General features: G+C 31.6%; 2 protein-coding genes across 2 annotated transcripts; both read left to right on the top strand.

Annotated features, from left to right (window-relative positions):
* Positions 1-2,250: 2,250 nt before the first annotated feature.
* Positions 2,251-4,501, top strand: LOC120280571 (probable glucuronosyltransferase Os03g0107900). Its single transcript, XM_039287445.1, is given in 4 exon segments — positions 2,251-2,632; positions 2,635-2,930; positions 3,062-3,306; positions 3,743-4,501. Coding segments are annotated over 4 exon segments (1,275 nt in total). The 5' UTR covers positions 2,251-2,385; the 3' UTR covers positions 4,230-4,501.
* A 5,639-nt stretch (positions 4,502-10,140) lies between these two features.
* Positions 10,141-11,349, top strand: LOC120274871 (pistil-specific extensin-like protein). The gene is made up of 2 exons (XM_039281417.1): positions 10,141-10,330; positions 11,015-11,349. Exons 1-2 carry the CDS (start codon positions 10,141-10,143, stop codon positions 11,347-11,349), a joined length of 525 nt encoding a protein of 174 aa, XP_039137351.1.
* The last annotated feature ends 10,637 nt before the right edge of the window (positions 11,350-21,986 follow it).

Below are 21,986 nucleotides of genomic sequence, written 5' to 3'. Positions count from 1 at the left end.
TTAAAAATATTTTTAGGAGTTTTAGTTACTTATTTGTAATTATGAGCGGGGTATGACAGAGCGGTGGTGGGCTATTTATGAATAAAAAAAAAGGGACAGGGCGGAGATGGTAAAGGTATGCCCCACTCCTCCCCGTTCTATTGCCATCGGGGCGGGGATGGTAGAGGCGTGCCCCACCCCTGTCCACCCAATTGCCATCCATAAATTGAAAGGACCAAAAAGAACAAAATGTGCAAATACGAGAACTAAAAGGGTAAATTTTACAATTAAAAGATGAAAATGTGTAAATAAGAAGATTAAAATGACAGATTTTATATTAGAGAGATAAAAAAAAGAAAATGTAAAATATAAGGAACATTTCCATATTTACACCATAGATATATAAAAAAACATATAATAAATAAAAATTACAAGGTTAACGTAGACGTACATGTAAAATGTTAAAAACAAAAGCTTTGAAAAGCATCAAAGTTTGAGAACCCAAAAAAAACAGCAAGGGATTCAGCTCAACCTCCAAAGTACAATAATTAAAGCTCTTTTCTCACAAAGCCTTTTCTTTATCTCCCCTCCATAAAAACATCCCCCCAAAAACACACCCCATTCACGTGACACCCAGCTCACCCTCCATAAATTAATTATTATTATTATATTATAAAAATTACAAATTAAAAATTAATTATAAATAAATATAGGTTTTTGTGACGGTACTGTAACTCTGAAGTTTCAATTTAATTATTATATTACCTACATTCTCTTGTCATTTTTTTTTATCAAATGATACACGGGTATGGTTTAATTAAACCATTCACAGAAATATAAACATTTTTTTGCTTTAATAAAATTTATAAAAGTATGTATATATATATAAAATCAAAATTACAATAAAATTTGGTAAGTGCATGTTATTTAATTAGGTAAATTTAAAGCTCTACTTCGAACTCAAGTTTACCTAAAAACTACAAAGTTTAATAAATACACTCATTGCCAAATTTTTAAATAGCTAGCCTAATTATATTTTTCATTGCACATTTGGTTTTATTGAATTAGAGCAGGTGGATTACTTGCACCATTAGTTGTTTAAGGATTTGTTGCTTTCGATTATCCAACTTAATTAGTTTACAGAAAGTAATTATAATTACTGATTTTATAAATATTTTAATTTATCTTTATATATATATTTTTACCCACTAAAATTATGCATTTAAAATAAGTAGTAAAAAATAATACATTTAAATAAACCATTAAAATTTAATTTTAAAAATTAACTTTTAAATGAAAGTGTTCACACATAATTATGAGCAGAAAAAAAAAAATTCCCCACACTTTTGAGAGTGCAACATATATGTCTCTATTGGATATGTAACTAATAATTCATCATATATATATAATAAATATAAAAAAAAATATAAATAATATAAAAATAAAAAAGAATTAATATATATCGAATTATATTTCATTTTTTTATTTTTTATTCCTCTCTATCTCTTTTATATCGCATTTACAATAAATAACCAAGATACTTATAAGCATTTAAGAGATGATTGAACGGTTAGAATTAATCTGATCAAACTATCTAAAATAGTATTTAAAACGTGGACAACTCCTAGAGTATGGTGGTTACATCCATGCCATAAATCACGTATTCGACAAAAGAGCTTTACAAGTGTCATTGCCCTTCTTTACTCATGCGGTATTACTTGAATCAGACTTTTACCTATTGTCCAAGATTTCCCCACTGCTACTCCCATAAGAGTTTGGGTTGTGTCTCAGTCCCAATATAAGCTGATAAAATGTTGACGACTCCTAAAGTATGACGGTTGCTACAATAGAGTATAGACGGTCGATACAATAACATCGGTTGCCATCGCCTGTTACATCGAGCCTATACTATTTGTATAGTGGTTACATCCTGCCATAATCACGCACTCGACAAAAGAGCTTTACAAGTGTCATTGCCCTTCTTCACTCACGCGATATTACTGAATCAGATTTTACCTATTGTCCAAAATTCTCCACTGCTACCCCCATAAGAGTTTGAGCTGTGTCTCAGTCCCAAATATAACTGATAAAATGTCGACGACTCCTAAAATATAACGGTTGCCATCTCATGTTACATCGACTCTACACTAATTTTTATTTATTTTTATGAGTTTTTTTTATTAAAATAAATAAATAAATAAATGTCAAAACCAAAATAAATAAAACTCCAAATCCTCCCCCTCATCTTGAAAATCTCTATCATATAATATCAGTATATCACCCAACCAAGAAAACCCCTCTCTCTCCAACTCCCTTCTCCTCCCTTCACCTCCACTCCACTCTCCCTGATAACACCACCCCACCTTCTTCCCAATTCCACTCCCTTTTATAAACCCTCTTCCCAAAATGCCCCCCGACCTCCATCACCACCACTCTACCAAGAAACCTCCTCCTCCTCCTCCTCCTCCAGCTCCGGCCATGAAACCCTTTCTCCGCCGTCCTTTCAAGAAATTTTACCGTTATGCCCTTTGGCTCTCTCTCTCCCTCTACCTCTTCTCCTCCTCCTCCTTCTCCCCTTCCTCCAAACCCTCATCTCCCCCTCTTCGCATCTTCATCTACGATCTCCCCTCCCGTTTCAACACTGATTGGCTCTCCAAACCCCAGATGTCTCTTCCCATCTCTTCGCCTCCGAAGTCGCTCTCCACACCGCCCTTCTCTCTTCCCCTGTTCGCACCCTCGATCCTTTCTCCGCCGACTTCTTCTTCGTCCCCGTCTACGTCTCCTGCAACTTCAGCACCATCAACGGCTTCCCCGCTCTTTCTCACGCTCGCCCTCTTCTCTCCTCCGCCGTCTCCCTCCTCTCCTCCCGCTTCCCCTTCTGGAACCGCTCTCTTGGCCGCGACCATCTCTTCGTCGCCTCCCACGACTTCGGCGCCTGCTTCCACGCCATGGTTCCCCCCTTCTTCTTTTTCTCCATTTATTTATTTATTTATTTTTTTAAAATTAGAAGGATGTGTTCTTTTTCTTTCTTTTTAATTTAATTATTAATTAATTAATTAATTAATAATTTTTTAAAAAATAGGAGGATGTGGCTATAGCGGATGGGATACCAGAGATAATGAAGGAATCGATACTGCTTCAAACGTTTGGAGTGGTGGGTTCACACGTGTGCCAGGAAGCCGACCACGTGGTGATACCGCCGTACGTTTCGCCGGCGGCGATCGAGGAGTTCCCGTCGCCGGAGACGGTGAAGAGGGATATTTGGGTCTTTTTCAGAGGCAAGATGGAGGTTCATCCTAAGAATATAAGTGGGCGTTACTACAGCAAGTAATTTTTCTTTATTCTCTCTCTCTCTCTTATTTCGATTGGTCAGTGGAATTTTGCTCTTGGTTCTTATCCTGATCCGAAGGATCATCAGAACACGCGTGTCAGAAGGCAGCCCGTGACTTAGACCGCGTCAGCCTCACGTTACATGCCGGAAAACCGTCCTTAAATTGTCGATATTTATTAAAATTTATATGGAAAAAATTACTTCACCGCCAAAATTTCAAATAATATCCATCAAATTTAAACTTTTAAAAAAAATGAAATTTTACTTTTATTTGGAATTTTGTGCAATTTAGATGTTATGGAAGCTTGGGTTTTAGTGGTACGACTTTTTTTTACATTTATGTTAATTAATTTTAATATCAATATTTATTTATTTAAAATAATAATAATAATAATTATTAATTATTAATTTTTATGCAATTTATTTTTACAGAAAGGTGAGAACGGAGATTTGGAACCGTTACGGCAACAACAAGCGTTTCTATTTGAGACGCAAACGGTTTGACGGGTTTCGGACGGAGATATCACGGTCCGTTTTTTGTCTTTGTCCGTTAGGGTGGGCCCCGTGGAGCCCACGGTTGGTTGAATCCGTGGCCCTTGGATGCGTCCCCGTCATCATAGCGGACGGCATCCGGCTTCCCTTCCCTTCAGCGGTGCCCTGGGCCCACATCTCGATCACCGTCCCAGAACGCCACGTGGACCAGCTCGAGTCCATCCTTGACCACGTGGCAGCCACCAACCTCTCTGACATCCAGCGTAACCTGTGGGACCCATCGATCCGCCGGGCGTTGCTTTTCCACCGTCCGATGCGAGATGGGGATGCCACGTGGCAGGTGCTGAAGGCGTTGGAGGGCAAGATGCACCGGTCTGGGCGGAGGAGGGCGGTTGGCCAATTGGGTAGGAACACGTGGCGTTCTTAATAGTGGGTGCCAGGGTGGATGGTCTAATGGTGGGACCCACTGAGGCGGGGATCTGACGAGATGCGCTGTCAACATGTGATTGGATTTGGATTACGGCCGGTGGTGGTGGGTCCCGCTCGTGAACTGGGTTTGATTGGATTCTTTTGTTCTTGGTCAGCAGCCAGTAGATATATTAATAGGACAAAAATACGGTCTTTGTGTATAATATATATATATATATATGTAAATAATTGAGATTAATTCTCAATAAAAATATGAGTTTAATTTTTTTAAAAAAAGAATTATTTGATAAATCTGATTTTATTGACTTTTTTTATACTATTTAATTTAGAGGAAAAGTGGATGTGAAGTGATGACAATATAATTATAAGTAATTATATATATAATAATATTATAAAAAAGGCGTTTGTCGTCTATTATTTAAATATATATATATATAGTAATATAAAACACGAAAAACACTATATATTAAAAGAGGGGTGTGCATATATTGAGAATTGATCATTTAATCTGTGTTTTTTTTAACTGTTTTTACCAGTGATATGAAGTTAGTGACCAGATTTGGACAGTAAATCTACATTTATTACTGTAAATTTATTACTATTATTATATGTATCTACGTAGATTTGAATTTGAAAAGATTTAAATATTTTATATTTATTTTTTACATTAGGCTAATACCACTTGGCTATTAAAAGTTAAAAGTGTAGACAAATTTAAGATGAGAAATATACGTTTAAAATTCCATGAAATGATTTAATAATTTTTTTGGAGGGGTTAAATTAAGTGGGAAATGATTGGATGTGGTTGGGAGGAGGACAAGGTGTGCAATAATAAAAAGGTGGGCGTCTGAACAAATGAAGACTTTTTTTCTTATTATTTAATTACCCCACAGGCACAACAGGTTGTTCAAGCAATGAAAGGGAATGAATACCAATTGAATGTATGTTTGATTTGGAATTCATTAATGCATGTTCATCAACAACATGTGGGTCTCCTCATTGGGTTTACAGTTATTTGCTTTCACATGAGAAGCTGTGTTTTGACAACTCATTTTCTCTCCATTTTTCTTTTATATTTATTCTTCAATTTTTCAAATATTATTTTCGTAGATGGAGTATATATATAAGATGAGGATAAATCATCTGAGTATGTTCGTAGATTTTAAATACATTGCTATCAACTGTTGAATTTTAATCTAACAGTCATACATTATTTAATAAATAGTCTACATCAGATTTATAAATAGGGAAAAATCGAAAAACCCACGTGGTTTCAGCTTTTCAGAAAATAAAGAATGGAAATCGATTCTATGATATGTGCTTTCCCAGATTTGCAAAAAAGAGAAAAACCGTTAACGGCGTTGACTTTTCCAGCTAGTAGGCAAAATTGTCTTTTTATGTAAAAATCACTATGTGACTTTTAAAAACAAGATTTTTTTCAACATGATTTTTGTTTTGATTTTTTGGAATTTAAGTTTTTTTCTTGTTTAGTGAAATTTTGAAGAGAAATAAATTTAAAAAAATATTTTTTTATGTCATATAAGTTGATTTTTAAATAAAATGACGATTTTTGCCCTTGTGAGTTAACAATCGCTAATCATCGATAACGGTTTTTCCTTTTTGCAAATCCTGAAACTACATATCATAGTAATCGAAAAATTTTCTCATTCCTTATTTTCTAGAAACTCGAAACCATACGTGCTTTTTTCAGACTTTTCCCTTATAAATAATAACACAGTAATTAGTTTTTTTAAAAAAAAACCTAAACTTATGAACTCAATTAACCTTTTATTATGTCTTACTATAGCACCATAATTGACATTGTGCTTTGCGGTATGAATGTCTGTAATTAATCTTTTCTATTAAAAAATAAATATTAATGTGTATATTTTAATATTTTTATATTAATGATCTAATAAAATTATTTAGTAAGACCATCTCTGCAGCAAAAATAATAATCATAGCTAATATTAGCTATGATTAAATTTATATTAATCATAGCTAAAATTTTATTTTTTGTTCAACTCAAAAGAGAAAACCTGGTAGTTAAATTTTATAAATTATTTATATTTATTAAAAAAATTATTTGATATAAAATGATTTTATTAATTTTATTAAAATATAATTATGAATTGATTCATATGATAGGGATTTGGGTTATTTAAAAATGTGATTTGAGTTTAAATATTTTTGTATTAAAAACAAACACTTGTTAGAAAAAAATTATTTTTTTATGAATCTCACACTGCTTTGTTCTAGAGTAGTTTAGTGCTTATAACTCTTAAAAAATAATAAGCTCAAGGCTATAAAAAAAAATAGTTATGAAATTTATTTTATTTATTTGAATGGAAGAGACCTAACTACATTTTATATTAATGTTAGCAACAATTTATATATTTATATATATATATATATATAAATATGTGTGTGTACATATCATTATCTCAGCCAACACCCAAGAAGAAGCAAATGGGACAATAATGCTTATTATTCAACTTAGAAAGGAATAAAAAATAAAATAAAATAGTGGAGAGGATTATTTGGGATGACTCAACACACATGACTTTTAATTGAATTCCACCAACATTTTTCATGATAACATTTAATACTTATATTATAAACATGCTTTAATAAAGTTCTTTGTTTTGGAAGTAAAATCATTCAGATCAGGGTTATATTTTGTGTTTTTAATCTGAAATATAAAACATTTACTTTATTAAATAAGATAAATTTCATAATTTCCAAAGTTTTATGAATTATTTTTTTGAAATAACCTCTTTAAACCATCAATAAAAAAAATAATTTAATCAGACATGTTAATTGGAAGTTTTTAATTTTTTAAAAAAAATCTGATTTTAATTCAATAAATAAAAACTTAATATTTAATTAATTTGTTTTATTTTAAACATTTACTTATGTAAGAAACACAACAAATTGAGTGAATTGAGCATGGTGCAAAAATTAAGCTCCAAAATTTTGTAAAAAAAAAGAAAAGAGAGACATACCAAGAAATACAACTACAAGACCCTATATTGGGAAATTAAAAGGTCGGTATAGTATATCAATGCAAAAATAATAATAATAATAATAATAATAAAGATCAAATTTATTGGAAAAGCAAAAAATAAAAGATAAAAAGGTTGTTCAAAAGTTTGTGCCTTCATTATTTGACATTACTTTAGCATTCAAATAATAAATCCATTATGATCACAGATCATCATTCAATGTCTCAATTTTCAAAAATGGAAACATTCAGTGGGTAATTAAATTATAATTAAATACTTTGAATAAATAAGATAACAAATTTATGGTATTATTTTTGAGGTGGGAATTAATCAACAGTGGTTTTTCATTTTTTTAAGAAATTTTCTAAGTTTTGGTGAACTTGTGGAATTGTAAAAGATGATGGAAACTTCATCTCTACATAAATAAATAAATAAAAGTTAAAATGTCTCAATCCCCAACATGACTTCCATCTAACTCATAACAAAGTTATTAAATACTTTTAAAAATGCTTGAAAGTGAGTTTCGTAGCCACTTTGACTCTTTGATCAAACAAGAAGTTTTTATTTTAAATACGAGATAAATAGTTTTTTTTTTTAAGTTGGATTAAAGTTGAAAACAAATACTAAAATTATGGAAAATCTAACTACTTCTCATTTTTAATATAATTTTTTAATTAAAATAAATAAACTACTTCTTCATCAAAATTAAAATAAAAACCAATTACAAGAAAAACAAACACATGACATACTATTAAAAAAAATTATACTATGAATATTTTACATAAGACTCATTCTAAGAGTTGTTCATAACAAACATCAATTGTTAGAGAACTAAATGACACCTAAAAAATAATTATTATATATGGATTATCTATTTTTTGGTGTCACTGAGTCATCTTAAAAAGTTAAATGCCATAATAGGATCTCATAAATATAGGAGTCAATAATGTATGACCCAATGAAGTGAAGTTACACTTGATTTATTTTTTATTTTTATTTTTTTGGATTAAAACAAATACTCAATTAAACTTTTTTTTTTTTTTTAAATTTGTAGCATTTTAAGTGAAGTGTATAGCATATATATACAGAAAACATGTTAGGAGAAAAGGGGTGCAAAAGCATGTGATAAACAGATGGGATTGTTCTGTGGGTACCTTGCTATATTTTGCACTACTCTTTGAATTGTTCTTTTTGAGCATAAAGTAGCAAATTGTAGGGTCATTTGGCCCCCAAAAAGTGGCTCAATTTGTTGGCGCTATAAGCATAGTGTATGGTCCAACAATATTATTCTCTCTTCAAGTGGTGTGGGGGGACAAGCCATTTTTATAAACACCATCACCTTCATTATGTGTCTCTTAAAAACCTTGATAGTCTCATTCATTGATCATTGATGGTAACAATAAAAGCACAATTTATTAAAACTATAAAAAAAAAAACATAAGAATACAAAAGCAAGAAAAAAAAGAAAAACAACAATCGACTAGAAATTGAGAAAAAAAAAACAAGTATAGCACAATACAGAAAAGAACAAAATAACTAAAAAGAATCACTCAGCAAAAGTATATGGTATAATACGTGAATTAATCCCTCTACTTTTTCTCTTCTCTTTTATTCACTCGTGCTCAAAATCATCGCCCACTAATCCTCTACTCGACAACGAATGAGCTACTTTCCTTAATCTTTTTCTGCATGTACTTCCTTTACTTTTCGAAAAATACTACCAATAATCCGTACTTATTTTAGAGTAGAAAAGGATGAAATAGAATCGTTTTAAGATAGAGAGACTCTTGAGCAGATTTCGACAGTAGATGAATCAAATGAGAAAAGAGAGAAAAGTAGAGGGACCAATTCGGATATTATATCAAAATATATATATGCGACTTGTTAGAATTGAAAAAATGATCCTGATTTTCATTAGAGAATTAACCACTTGGTTCAGGGGCTAAAGCACCTATAAAGTTGAGCCTAGGTTTGATTATCGAGATTGAATACTCTAATTTGAGGTTTTTTAGTCCGAAGTCATGAAAATTCAAATAATAAGTATGTAATTGATTTTAACGATTAATATTATTTACGATAACATAGTGTAAAATTTTGATTTTTGATTTTGTTTGTGGTTTAAGGTTTTGTAATTTATATGTATTATTAAGTGGTTTGATAATAATAGAGTTAGACAAGGTGATAACCAACACACTTTATTCCCATAATTTTATACATATTTCTTGCTTATATAAGTTTGGAATAGAATTGGTAGATTTTAATTTCTCAAATATGACGGTCTTTTTATTTTTAAAAAGTGTTTACTTCTCAGTACTAATCTATTTTATATTGTAAAATAAAAACTTCTAAAAGCCTTATTTTTGAGAAAAAAAAATCATTTCATAAATTAAATGTTTTATATAGAAAAACAATCACATGCATTGAAACAAGTCTAAATAATGTAAAATAAACAATTAATTAGATAGCAAATTATTTGCATAAAAACACTACCTTATGCACTCAAATAAAAAGTTTAGCAAGATTTAAAAAAAATAAAAAATAGTTCCAAAATACGCAAATAAATAAATAGTAAATAGAAGGGAAGATCATTGAAAGACTAATCATTACTTAAAAACTATTCAATCCATAAACCTTATTTTGAATTAAAAAAAACAATAATGGAAAGATCATTCAACGTGCACACATGTATAATAATTACAATCAAAGAAGAGAAGAGTATATTTTATATATATATATATATATCTATTAATAATAATAAACAAAGTCATTCATGCCTTCACGTTGCATCAAACCATGCATGCATGGAGGTCACGTTGTTCATCACTCTTCTCTCCCTGTTTAACATATATATATATATATATATAGCCATCTTTTGAGAGATTGAAAGAGATAATTAAAGAGAAGATGGAGAACAAGAGCTTGGTGATGGTGTTAATGGCAATGGCAAGCTTTGTGATTGGTAGCCATGGTGAATATGGAATGCATGGATGGAAGGATGATAAGGTCATGGCTGTCCATATTGGAGGCAAGGTCCTCTGCCAAGATTGCACTAAAGATTGGAACCATTGGGCTTATGGAGCCACCTCTCTCAAAGGTAATATATATATACATATATATATTATGAATTTATGAAACAAAGAAAAAGTTTAATATGCTTGTTGAGTTAGCAAATGGATTTTCCGAATGAGTGATAACTATAGTTTAAATTATATTAAAATGTTGATGTTGGGTGATCAATTGTTTGTTGACAAATATATATTTGAGAAATCTATTTGATGTGTATACATATATATGAATTTTCAAAAGAAAGAAAAAAGTTAATATGTTTGTTGAATAATGTTATTTGTTATTTGTGTAAAAGATATTTATCAAATAATTTTCTAAGTGAGTGATAACAACTATTCACATTTTTTGAAAATGTTGTTGTTGGTGATCGATATATAGTTTGTTCACAAAAAATATATTTGATAAATATGTTTTCCTTATTTTGTTCTTTCAATGCATAAACAAAAATCCATATATATACACACACCAACCCCAAAAAATAATTACATAGATACCCTCATAAAAAACATGTATAATATATACCTATATGTATATATATAGAAAAATCCATTTTATTAAACAAACAGAAGAGGGTAAAATGATCATTCCGCATTATTGTATTATACACAAAAATAATTTATGGTACTTAAACAGTCCCTTTTAACATTTCTTTTTTCTAAAGTTAATGTGATAAAACTCATGAACTTATGCATGCATGGCTACAATGGAACAGGTTGTAAGGTTTCAGTGACGTGCATGGATGAACGTAGAAGGGTGGTATACCATGCAAATGATGAAACAGATGATCAAGGAGAGTTTGAGTTACTTGTTAACAAGTACATCAATGGAAAGGAATTAAAACATGAAAAAGGATGCACTGTGAGATTGGTTTCATCACCTCACCCTAATTGTAACATTGCCACAGACTTCGGCAAAGGCAAATCAGGTGCTAAACTTTGTTCGCCTTCTCATGTTTATCCGGGTCTAATCAAGTACACTATCGGTCCTTTTTATTTTACCTCTCCAATGTGCGATGATCCTAACACTACTCCTCCATCTCCTAATTGATTAGTAATGACAACAAGTTGTTAGTTTTTACTATTTGGGATCTATTGGTTATTTCATCTGTCAATTTATTATTAATTTTAATATGCATTTTTATGATTTTAATTTTAAAGTGTGATAATTTGTTTTTGTGTATTAGTGAATTACATTAATATATTTTGTTGTATTTCCTATTTTGTTTTATTAATATGGTGGTGGTTTTTATATTTGTGCATTATTTTAGTTTTTCATATTTCACATTGTGTTGTTAAATGCTAAAATGGTTTATGGATTATAGTTAATTTTTTTTGGATTAAATTATAAAATATAAGTATTAATTTTATTAATTTTGGTTTAAAATATGTAATTATTATACCCGATCTTGTAACTCGCTAATTTAAAAACGATCAAAGCGATCCAGACATGGTATGATGATTGGCTTCTCATTAATATTTTCTAACATGAGTTCATGTTAACATTTTTCTCATATATTATATGCTAAATATTTAAATATAAATTAGTTAGATAAAATTTTAACTAATTTTTCCTTATATATATATTGGCTTTAGATGAAAATATTTTAATAAATGATTCCAAAGAGTGACAAATGAACTTGACAAGGCCACTTGCCCAAAAGTCCAATATCATGGGCCTTTACATGGGTTGGGCTTCTCCCAAAGACAAGCGAGAGAAAAAAAAGTAAACGGCAAAAAAGGAAATGCAACTAATAGTGTTAAAAAACACATATTCTATAGTTTTTATTTCCATTATTTTTACAATTTTTTAATCTGTAAAAAATATTTGTAACAAGCCAAAGTCGAATTGGGTGGTTAGTGACTAATGTAAAGGAATTAACTCCGTGCGAGTTTGAAACCCATGGCTAACCCAAAGGCTTGCCCCTTTTGTAAAAAAAATTAATAACGTAATAAATATTTCAAGAAATTATGTGATAAAAAAAAATAAAACAAGGATTTTTTTTTTAACGAAATGAGATAAACGTGTGTCAGAACCGTGCATAGATCAGAGCAAGTTCTACAAATATTTGTGCTCTCACCTTGGGTGGGTTCAGGGTTTGATATTGAGTTCTCATCAAAATAAACATTATACGCAAAGAATCCGATATCATTAGGCCAAGAGCTTGTTGGTAACAAGGATTTTTCAATATATATATATATATATATATATATATAAGAAAAATTTACTTGTATGATAAATTTATTGATTAAACAATTAACAATAAGATGAATGGCATAAAACAAAAACTATACATGTTCATCATTTTCTTTAAACAAAAAACTAGCTTGTCCATCATATATACTTACTATTAATTCTATCTCCATAAAAGCTTTGTTTCCGAACTTTCATTTTGGAAGGACAATTGACGTTGTATAATTGGTGACATGTCTAATGTTTATGATTTTTGAGAGCAAAAGCTTTGACTCTCATTATTATTGTGCCTTGAAAGTGATGTACAATGACTTTTTACCTGTGTTGTGTCATAAAAGTTATGTACATTGTGTTGGCATAAACCATCAACACAAACCAATGGCTCAATACCAACTCCTCCAAACTATCAACTTCTTAATCCATGGATTATAAACCAATGGCTCATCCAAACCAATGGACCATAAACTAATGGCCCAAAGCATGGCTTCTTCTCCCCTATATATATGAGAGGTTCTCATCCCATTTTAATACAACCAAAAGTGAGAGTGAGAGTAAGAAAAATAAGAGAGAAGAGAAAGAAAAAGAGTGAGGAAGTATGGAAAAATTATTTTGAGAGTTAGTCTATTCTCCTACTACAAGAGAGAGTACTGGTTTTCTCCTTGTTATTAGAGAGTTTGTAACTCCTGAAATTTTTCCATTTAATAATTTCTTCTATCCTTGCCCGTGGTTTTTACCCTAATTATTTAGGGGTTTTCCACGTAACATCTTTGTGTTCTTTATTTTTCAGCATTATTTTCATTTATTTTGCTATTGTATTGCTCTATTCGGTCCTATATTTTACAACACATTGACTTTTGGCTGTGAAAATAATACCTCAGAAAAGATAGGCCCTATATATGTTTAACCAACACTATGTCATGAAAGTGATATACAAAGATTTTTTAGCTATCAAAATATAATGAAACATTAACCAATAATATATTAAAAAAAATATTATATATAAAGAGAACAAACATCAATTAATCCCTCTCACCGTCCTCTTGGATGTCTATCTAGTTCCAAATCCAAATCCAAACCCCATCTCATTCTCTCCCATGAATCCCCATCCTTTTTCGGCTATATCTCCTCCGTCACTCTCCTTTTCCCTTTCTCAAGTTGGTTATCGCCTTCCTCTCTGTCCTCTTCCTTCAATGTGTCCACTTGGTGATGCAACTTCTCCAAGGTATAACCAAAAGAGAGTAGACATGTATTTCTGGGAAGAGTTGAGAAGGGGGTAATGGAAGGCTAAGCTTCTTGCGAAACATCATTTACCTCACCATCACCAAGTCAGCCTAATGCAGATCTTGAGAGCAAAGCTTCAACAAAAGCATCCCTTACCTCATCGTCACTAAGTCAATTTAAAGCAGAGCTTAATACTCACGACCAACCTATTCTTCATGTCTATGTGCCATTGAGTTATTTAGTGGTAAGCATGAATATTCTAGCTATATGCCGGAGATTAGAAGAAAATATGGTGTTTGTGAGGACATGGCAATAATATATAATGATGCCTAGGAGGTTTTACTCTACGGTGAGAGCGTAGAACAATGGAACTTTGAAAAGTTGCACTAGGGACGTTGGTAAGAATAAAATATTAAAAATCATAAAAAAAAAAAGGATTTCTATTCAACTTTCTCTCATTTGTAGGTGTTATCTAATATTACACTTAATACAAGTTTGATAATATATATTTTATTGGTAAATTAAATATACATATATATATACTCAATTCCTCTTAGTTTATTTTTATATAATTAGAACCACTATTGCAACATGGAAGATTAGTAGTATATATATTTATATATATTATATTGGTTAATGTGTGGGTTTGTTTGACCTTGAGATAAGGACATCTCTTTTTTCTTTGCACATGAAGGTATCAAGTTTGAAAACAAAACAAAGTTAATTGTTAAAAACCAAAGGGGGAAAGAACATATGGTGTATAATTGGTAACATATCTAATGCTCATGACTTTTGAGAGCAAAAGCTTTGTTTCTGAGGTCTCATTGTTACTGTGTTATGAAAGTGATGTAAAATGACTTTTTTGCTGTGAAAATAACACTTCATGAAAAATAGGTCCCATGTTTAACAAACATTGTGTCATGAAAGTGATGTACAAATTCTTTTTAGCTATGAAAATAACACTTCATGAAAAATAAATGCCATGATAAAAAAACTATAAAGAGAGAAAACATCGAGAAAAAAATAGGATTGCTATTCAGCTTCTTATCATTTGTAACTGTTATCTAATGTTGCACTTAATACAAGTTTGATAATATATATTCTATTAGTGAATATATTGCTATATTCCTCTCTTAAAAAAAAATTGTGAGGGAAAACATGGGAATTTTTTAAAGGAAAATTAGAACATATATTCATCTGTGAAAAAAAATTTATTATATTGGTTAATGTGTGGGTTTGTTGACCGTGAAACAAGGATATCTTTTTTTTCTCTGCACATGAGGCTATCAAGTTTGAAAACAAAACAATAATTTTTTTTTAAAAAAAAACAAGGGGGAAAAGTTAGGAATAAGAAGACAAGGAGCAAGGCACACACAAGGGTGGCATGTAAATGGTACAGGGATTTTAACATATACAGTCCGTTTGGATGGGGGTAATGGAACCCTAGGTATGGGAAACATTACCTCCACCCATCCAAACCCATGTTTGGGTACCTCCAACCTTGGTTAGAATCCCAAGGAGAATGGCATGTGATGGCTTTGAAGAAGTTCTTGTCATTACCTTACAAATTGGGGGTAATGCTTGGATTGAGGTGGAGATTGTCATTTTTGCCCTTGTTGCTTTATCATTCTATCTATTACATATTAAATATTTAATTATATTAATAATTTCATATGAGCAATAGTTGTGAAAATAAACTTGGTTTAAATGAAATATTAATTTTAACTATTCATATAATATAATTTGAACAATAATAATTATGTAAAATAATTAATTCTGATAATTAAAGTGGATAGTTATAAAAAGAAATTATTTATTCTAAATGATTAAGGGAAAATTACTGTTTACCCCTCGATAATTTCAAAACTTCCCAAATGCACCTCATGAGTTTTGCATACCTCGAGACCGACTTCCTTTATTGTTTCAGCTTCCCTTTACCCCGCACTTTATGAAATTCCATCATTGCCCTCCTTGTAAACCTTTTTGCATACATTTTCATTCTTTTTGCATTCCTTTTTGCATGTACTCATTTCTTAAAGCAGAGAGCTCATTTTTAAGCATGAGAACTTATTTCTTAAAACAGAGTTCATTTCTTAAAGCGAGAGTTCATTTCTTAAACAAAAACTCATTTCTCAAATAGAAAAACTCATTTCTTAAACAGTAAACCCTCATAACATAAAACTCATAAACATAAAACTCAACAGATAACTCATTTCTTAAGCATGTAGAACTCATTTCTTAAACGAGAGCTTATTTTTAAAACGAGACCTCAGTTTTTAAACGAAACCCTCATCGAGTAGGGACATGTGAGATCCATCGTCACGATCTCGCTAGCACGCTTGAGGTCGCTGACTCCAGTCCGGCGAGCGATCTCGAGCAGGGCCCGCCTCGTGCTGGGTCTTAAAGGAGAAATCTTTATGCCGCTGGCGATCCCGGTTGCGTGACGCTCCTCGAGGTCGGAGTGGTGAGGTCTCGGTGGCGACGTCGGATAAGGCGAGCCGAACTTGAACGGAACTATTTCGATCGCGGGAGACCGCATGACATGGATAACAATAGAGTTAGGGTTAGGGGATCATTCAGAGGGTTTCGATCCACGGTGCCTAAGTCGGTGGCGGAACGGAGGGAGGAAGCGGCTACCGATGAGGGGTTCGATCTCGCCGCCTTCGCCTTCATCTTCATCGCCTTCCCCGTCGTGGAAGCCTCATCTCTTTTCATCTTCTTCGTCGTCGACCTCGGGAAGATCGCGATGTTCCCTCGTCGTCGAGCGAAGGCATCGAAAGGTTGCACTCGTGAGATATTTAAATAGAAACAACTGATATTTAAGCACTTTTTAAACGTAAACGCAATATATTAAACAGAAACATCGATAGTTAAACAAAGACAAACAAGCATATAAACAGAGAACTCATTTCTTAAACAGAGAGCTTATTTTTTAAACAGAGACCTCATTTTTAAACGAAACCTCATTGAGTAGGGACATTGAGTATCTCATCGTCACGATCTCGCGCGACGCTGAGTGTTGTGCTCCAGATCCGGGCGAGCGATCTCGAGTGGCCTCGCTCGTGTGCGGGTCTTAGGAGAGATCTTTGTCGGCGTTGGCGATCCCGGGTTGGCGACGCTCCTGAGGTCGGAGTGGTGAGGTCTTCGGTGGCGACGCCGGATAAGACCCACTGAACTCGAATCGGAACCATTCTCGATCGCGAGAGACCATGACATGGATAGTAATAGGGTTAGGGTTAGGGATCATTCAGGGGTTTTGGATCCATGGTGCCTAAGTCGGTGACGAGAACGGAGGGAGGAAGCGACCCGAGTGAGGGTTCGATCTCGCCGTCTCGCCTTCGCCTTCATCGTTTTCTCGCCGTCGACCTCATCTCTTTCATCTTCTTCGCCGTCGACCCTCGGGAAGACCGCAGCTCCTCAGTCAGTCGAGCGAAGGCATCAAAAGGTTGCACTCGTACATATTTAAATAGAAACAACGATATTTAAGCACTTTTTTTAAACGTAAAACGCAATATATTAAAGACGTAAACATCGATAGTTAAACAAAAGACAAACAAGCATATAAGCAGAGAACTCATTTCTTAAACAGAGCGTATTTTTAAATAGAGACTTCATTTTTTAAACGAAACCCTCATTGAGTAGGGACATTGAGTATCTCATCGTCACGATCTCGCGTGAACGCTGGAGTCTTTCGGCTCCGGATCCGTGAGCGATCTCGAAGGTGGCCTCGCTCGTGTGGGGTCTTAAAGGAGAAGTCTTTGTCGGCGTTAGCGATCCGAGATTAAAATGTAAAAACTCATTTTTAAATAGAAAACTCATTTTTAAACAGGAAACTCATTTTTAAAGGTAACCTTATACCCTCATATTTTTAAATAGAAGCTTCATTTTTAAAAAGAAACTTCATCGCACCAAAGGCATTATAGTCAAAACCTCGTCACACTTGTCACAACTTCCCATGCAAGGGACAATTTCGTCCAAAAAATTCCAAATTAACTCTATCAATCAATGTTAGATGTTTGGGGGGTTTAAAAAATCATTGTATTCAAAAGGAAGGGGTTTTTGGGGAGTGCAAAACTAACGGGGTGTTTTTGGCAATATTGCAAACTTACTGGGTGTTTTTGGCAATTTCCACAATGATGATTAATTATAAAAATTATAAGATATAAATATTTATTTATATGTAGTTATTTTATATATAAGATATCATTATTTATATTGAGGGTATTAAAGTAATTTACATACAATTTTGTATCCCACTTTTCCCATTCTCAATATTTATTCTTTTCAACCAAACAACTTTTTCATTCACATTCCCATTACCATTACTATTCTCATTACCATTATCATTCCATGATCCAAACGGACCCATAGTTCAATGAAAAACATAATAACTATACATTGTAATCAAAGATTAATAATGTTTCCTTCTCAATTGACAAGGACTTCTCTAGGGTTGGTCATGGAGACAACGATCCATTTTTATTTGCAAGACAATTTATTAAATTTATAAAGAAAAACAATGAAGATAAAAACAAAGGGGAAAATTGGTTATAAACCTTTCAAAAGTTCTATAATTGCATATTTACCCTAAAAAAAAACATAATTGTATATATACCCTTGAAAAATATTTGTAATTGCAAATATGCCCCTCTTGTTATATTCCGTTAATCAAACTTGATTAACTATGATTATAACTTGGATTAAGATATACAAAAGGGTCAAATTAACCTTTGTACAACTTAAAAAAAATTGAAGGGTATATATGCAAAGGGTATAATGGTCATTTTATATATTTGTTGTTTATTAACGGATGGATTTTTCAACTAATTTGAACTCCAGGGGTATATACATAATTATATATATTATTCAAGGGTATGTATGCAATTAACCTTTATTCATAGGCAAATATGCAATTTCAAAATTATTCAGGGGTACACCTGTAAAAAACCCAAAACAAAGAGAGTAAATAGTGTTATGAATGGAAAGACAAGAAACATGACATACACAAATATAGCCTGTGAAATCTTGATGGAGGCTTTTCTTTCTCTTTCTCTACTTTTTTTTTTAATTGTGAGAAAAAACATGGGATTTTTTTAAAGGGAAATTATAACATATATTCTTCTGTGAAAAAATATATTTATTCCCTTCAAATATTTTTTTTTTATGTGAACCAAATGGATATAAAACTATAAAAATTAAATATATATACTCAATTCCTATTAGTTTATTTGTATATATAATTAGAATCATTATTGCAATATGGATTATTAGTAGTATATATTTATATATATTATATTAGTTAATGCGTGTGTTTTTTTTTACCTTAACACAATGACATCTCTTTATTCCCTCCACACGAGGTTATCAAGTTTGAAAACAAATAAAAATAATAAAAAAAAAAGGGAAAAAAAGTTAAGAATAGGGAAGATAAGGAACAAGAGACACACAAGAATGGTGTGTAAATGGTGCAGGGATCCTAACATATAGGCCAAGGAAAAACACAACAACTATACATTGTAGTCAAAGAAACATAGACTATGTCATAACTAATCAAAGACAAATAATGTTTCCTTGTTTATTGACAAGGATCTCTCTAGAGTTTGTCATGGAGACAAGGACCCCTCTTTCTTGTTTGCAAGACATTTTGATTAGATATTAAAAAAATGAAGATAAAAACAAAGAGAACGAAGTGTTAGAAATGGAAAGACAAGGAACATGAGACACAAAAGTGTTGTTTGTGAAATCTTGATGGAGGCTTTTCTTTCTCTTCCTTTTTTTTTGAAAAAAAATAAAAAATTTGTGAGGTAATACACATTTTTCTTTAAGGAAAATTAGGAAATATATTCTCATGTAAAAAAAAATTATTTATTCCTTTCATATATATTTTTCTGTGATTCGAACGGATCTAAAACTATAAAAATTAAATATATACTCAATACCCCTTTGTTTATTTGTATATAATTAGAATCACTATTGCACTATGGATGATTAGTAGTATATATATTTGTATATTAAAATCACTGTATTATATGTATAAGAATTAAATTAGCATAATCATCTTAATTTAATCTAAATAACATTCTTAAGCCATATTGTGCCTATATCTTTCTTCTGCCTTAAGTTTTGATTTGAAGTTTAAAAATATATTTGTTTCATATCTCATAATTATAATTATATATATATATATATATATATTTCAAACATTTTTTCTTCTAGAACATCGAAATCTTTTTTATTAGGGAAAAGTACTGAGCATGTATGGTTTCCGAGTTTTCTGAAATAAGGAATGAGGAATTTTTCGATTCTATGATATGTGATTTCTAGATTTGCAAAAAAAGGGAAAAACCGTTATCTAGCAATTAACGGTGTTAACTCACATAGGGCAAAAATAGTCATTTTATTTAAAAATCAACTTATATGACATAAATAAATATATTTCTCTTCCAAAAATTTCACTAAACAAGACTTAAATTCCAAAAATCAAACAAAATCATGTTGAAAAATCTTGTTTTTTAAGCCACGTAGTAATTTTTACGTAAATAGACAATTTGCCCCTCGCAAAACCTGGAAAAAGTTAACTGCAGATTAATCGGTTTTTCCCTTTTTTGCAAATCTGGGAAACCACATATCATAGAATCGAAAAAAAAATTCCTCATTCCTTATTTTGCAAAACTCGGAAACCACATGGGTTTTTTTTTGTACTTTTCCCTTTTTATTATCCTTCCATCATTCTATGAAACTAAATTTCCTAAGAAACAAAATTCTTAGAGAAATTTGAAAAATATGTATAAGGTGAAAGTTTGTGTAAATAAATAAAAGAACTACTATCTAGATTGTATATTGTCTACAAAATTTTATTTCTTAAATAAAATAAGTAAACCATACATCCATCTTTTCCTAAAGTAATACTTGGTTATAAAAATTAGCTATTTTTAAATTTTTAATAAAAAGCCACACTACCCCCAATAAAATCTGTACAACCACCATTCATATCTTTTATATTATATACAACCACAAGAAATTTTGACCTCAACTTTTAAATTCTCAATCATTCTACGCTAAATAAAGATATTAATAAATAAATAAATATATTAGACAAACATATTGGTTCAATTATTGTAGTAAATGAGAGAAAAAAACTAGAGGAAGGCTTAATGTTTTAAATATTTTTTTTCTAAAGTATTTAGATGAAGTCATTTTCATCATTTAATGAAAAATATAACACCATTCCAGTCATATAATTCCCAACCTTTTCAAATTTTGAGAATATACTTCCCCTATTGAAAAATTATTTTTAAAAAAATTATATTATCGATGATTTTTTTTTAATAGAATTTGTACTATCTTTAGCATCTTTCTTTTTGATATATTGAATCAACAACGTTAGCGTGAATCTTTACACTAGTAAGCATTACTCTCATCACCTTGAGATTCATAATCCAACAGTCATCACGAAGCATCATGAACGGTAAATAATAACATTCCCCAGTCCCCAATCGGGTAAATATTTGAGGATGTCACTGTGTTTTGGTCAGTTTTCACTTTGGTCATATGTTTCAATTTGTATCAAAGTGGTCATCATAAATCTATTTCATTTTACCTTGAGGTAACTCTTGGATTTTTTGGTTAATTTTTTCTGATGTGGCAGCCGGAGATGGCACATCATATTAACATAAACAGTTCTTAATGCCCAGCTGAAATGGACACGTCAACACCAGTCCACGTCATGTTAAGAAAATCTACTCAGCATCACAGTCAGCTTCTTCTCTTTCATGACGTGGATTAGGGCTGACATGTCCAATCTAACTAGGCATTAAAAAATATTTATTTTAATGTGATGTGGCATCTCCGACTACCCACATTAGATTAAATTGATTGAAAATCCAAAAATGACCTCTTGATAAAATAAAATCGATTTATGATAACTACTTTGGTACAAATTGAAATACACTGACAAAACTAAAAATTGGGTAAAACACAATGACCCTCCCAAAAATTTACTCTCCCCAATTTCCTCCATAATTTAAATACTCAACAACACATCCCAAAGAAAAGATCAGATCTTTAACACGCATCTAAACTGTCATTCTATCTCGAGATATGTAATAAATCACCTATCTCAAGGCAGAAACGAACGGTCGATAACGCATCCTTCATTCTCTAACATCTAATTACTTATTAATCCCTCAATTACTAATCAGTCCCTCTAAAAACGTGCCCTACCCCCTCTCTCTTTCTCTCTCTAGAGTTCCACGTCACCATTTCTCTCTCTT

The sequence above is a fragment of the Dioscorea cayenensis genome, chromosome 2 (genome assembly GCF_009730915.1).
Source record: "Dioscorea cayenensis subsp. rotundata cultivar TDr96_F1 chromosome 2, TDr96_F1_v2_PseudoChromosome.rev07_lg8_w22 25.fasta, whole genome shotgun sequence".
NCBI lineage: Eukaryota > Viridiplantae > Streptophyta > Magnoliopsida > Dioscoreales > Dioscoreaceae > Dioscorea > Dioscorea cayenensis.
Note: the sequence above shows the minus strand (reverse complement) of the source record. Positions and strands in the feature narration are given on the sequence as shown.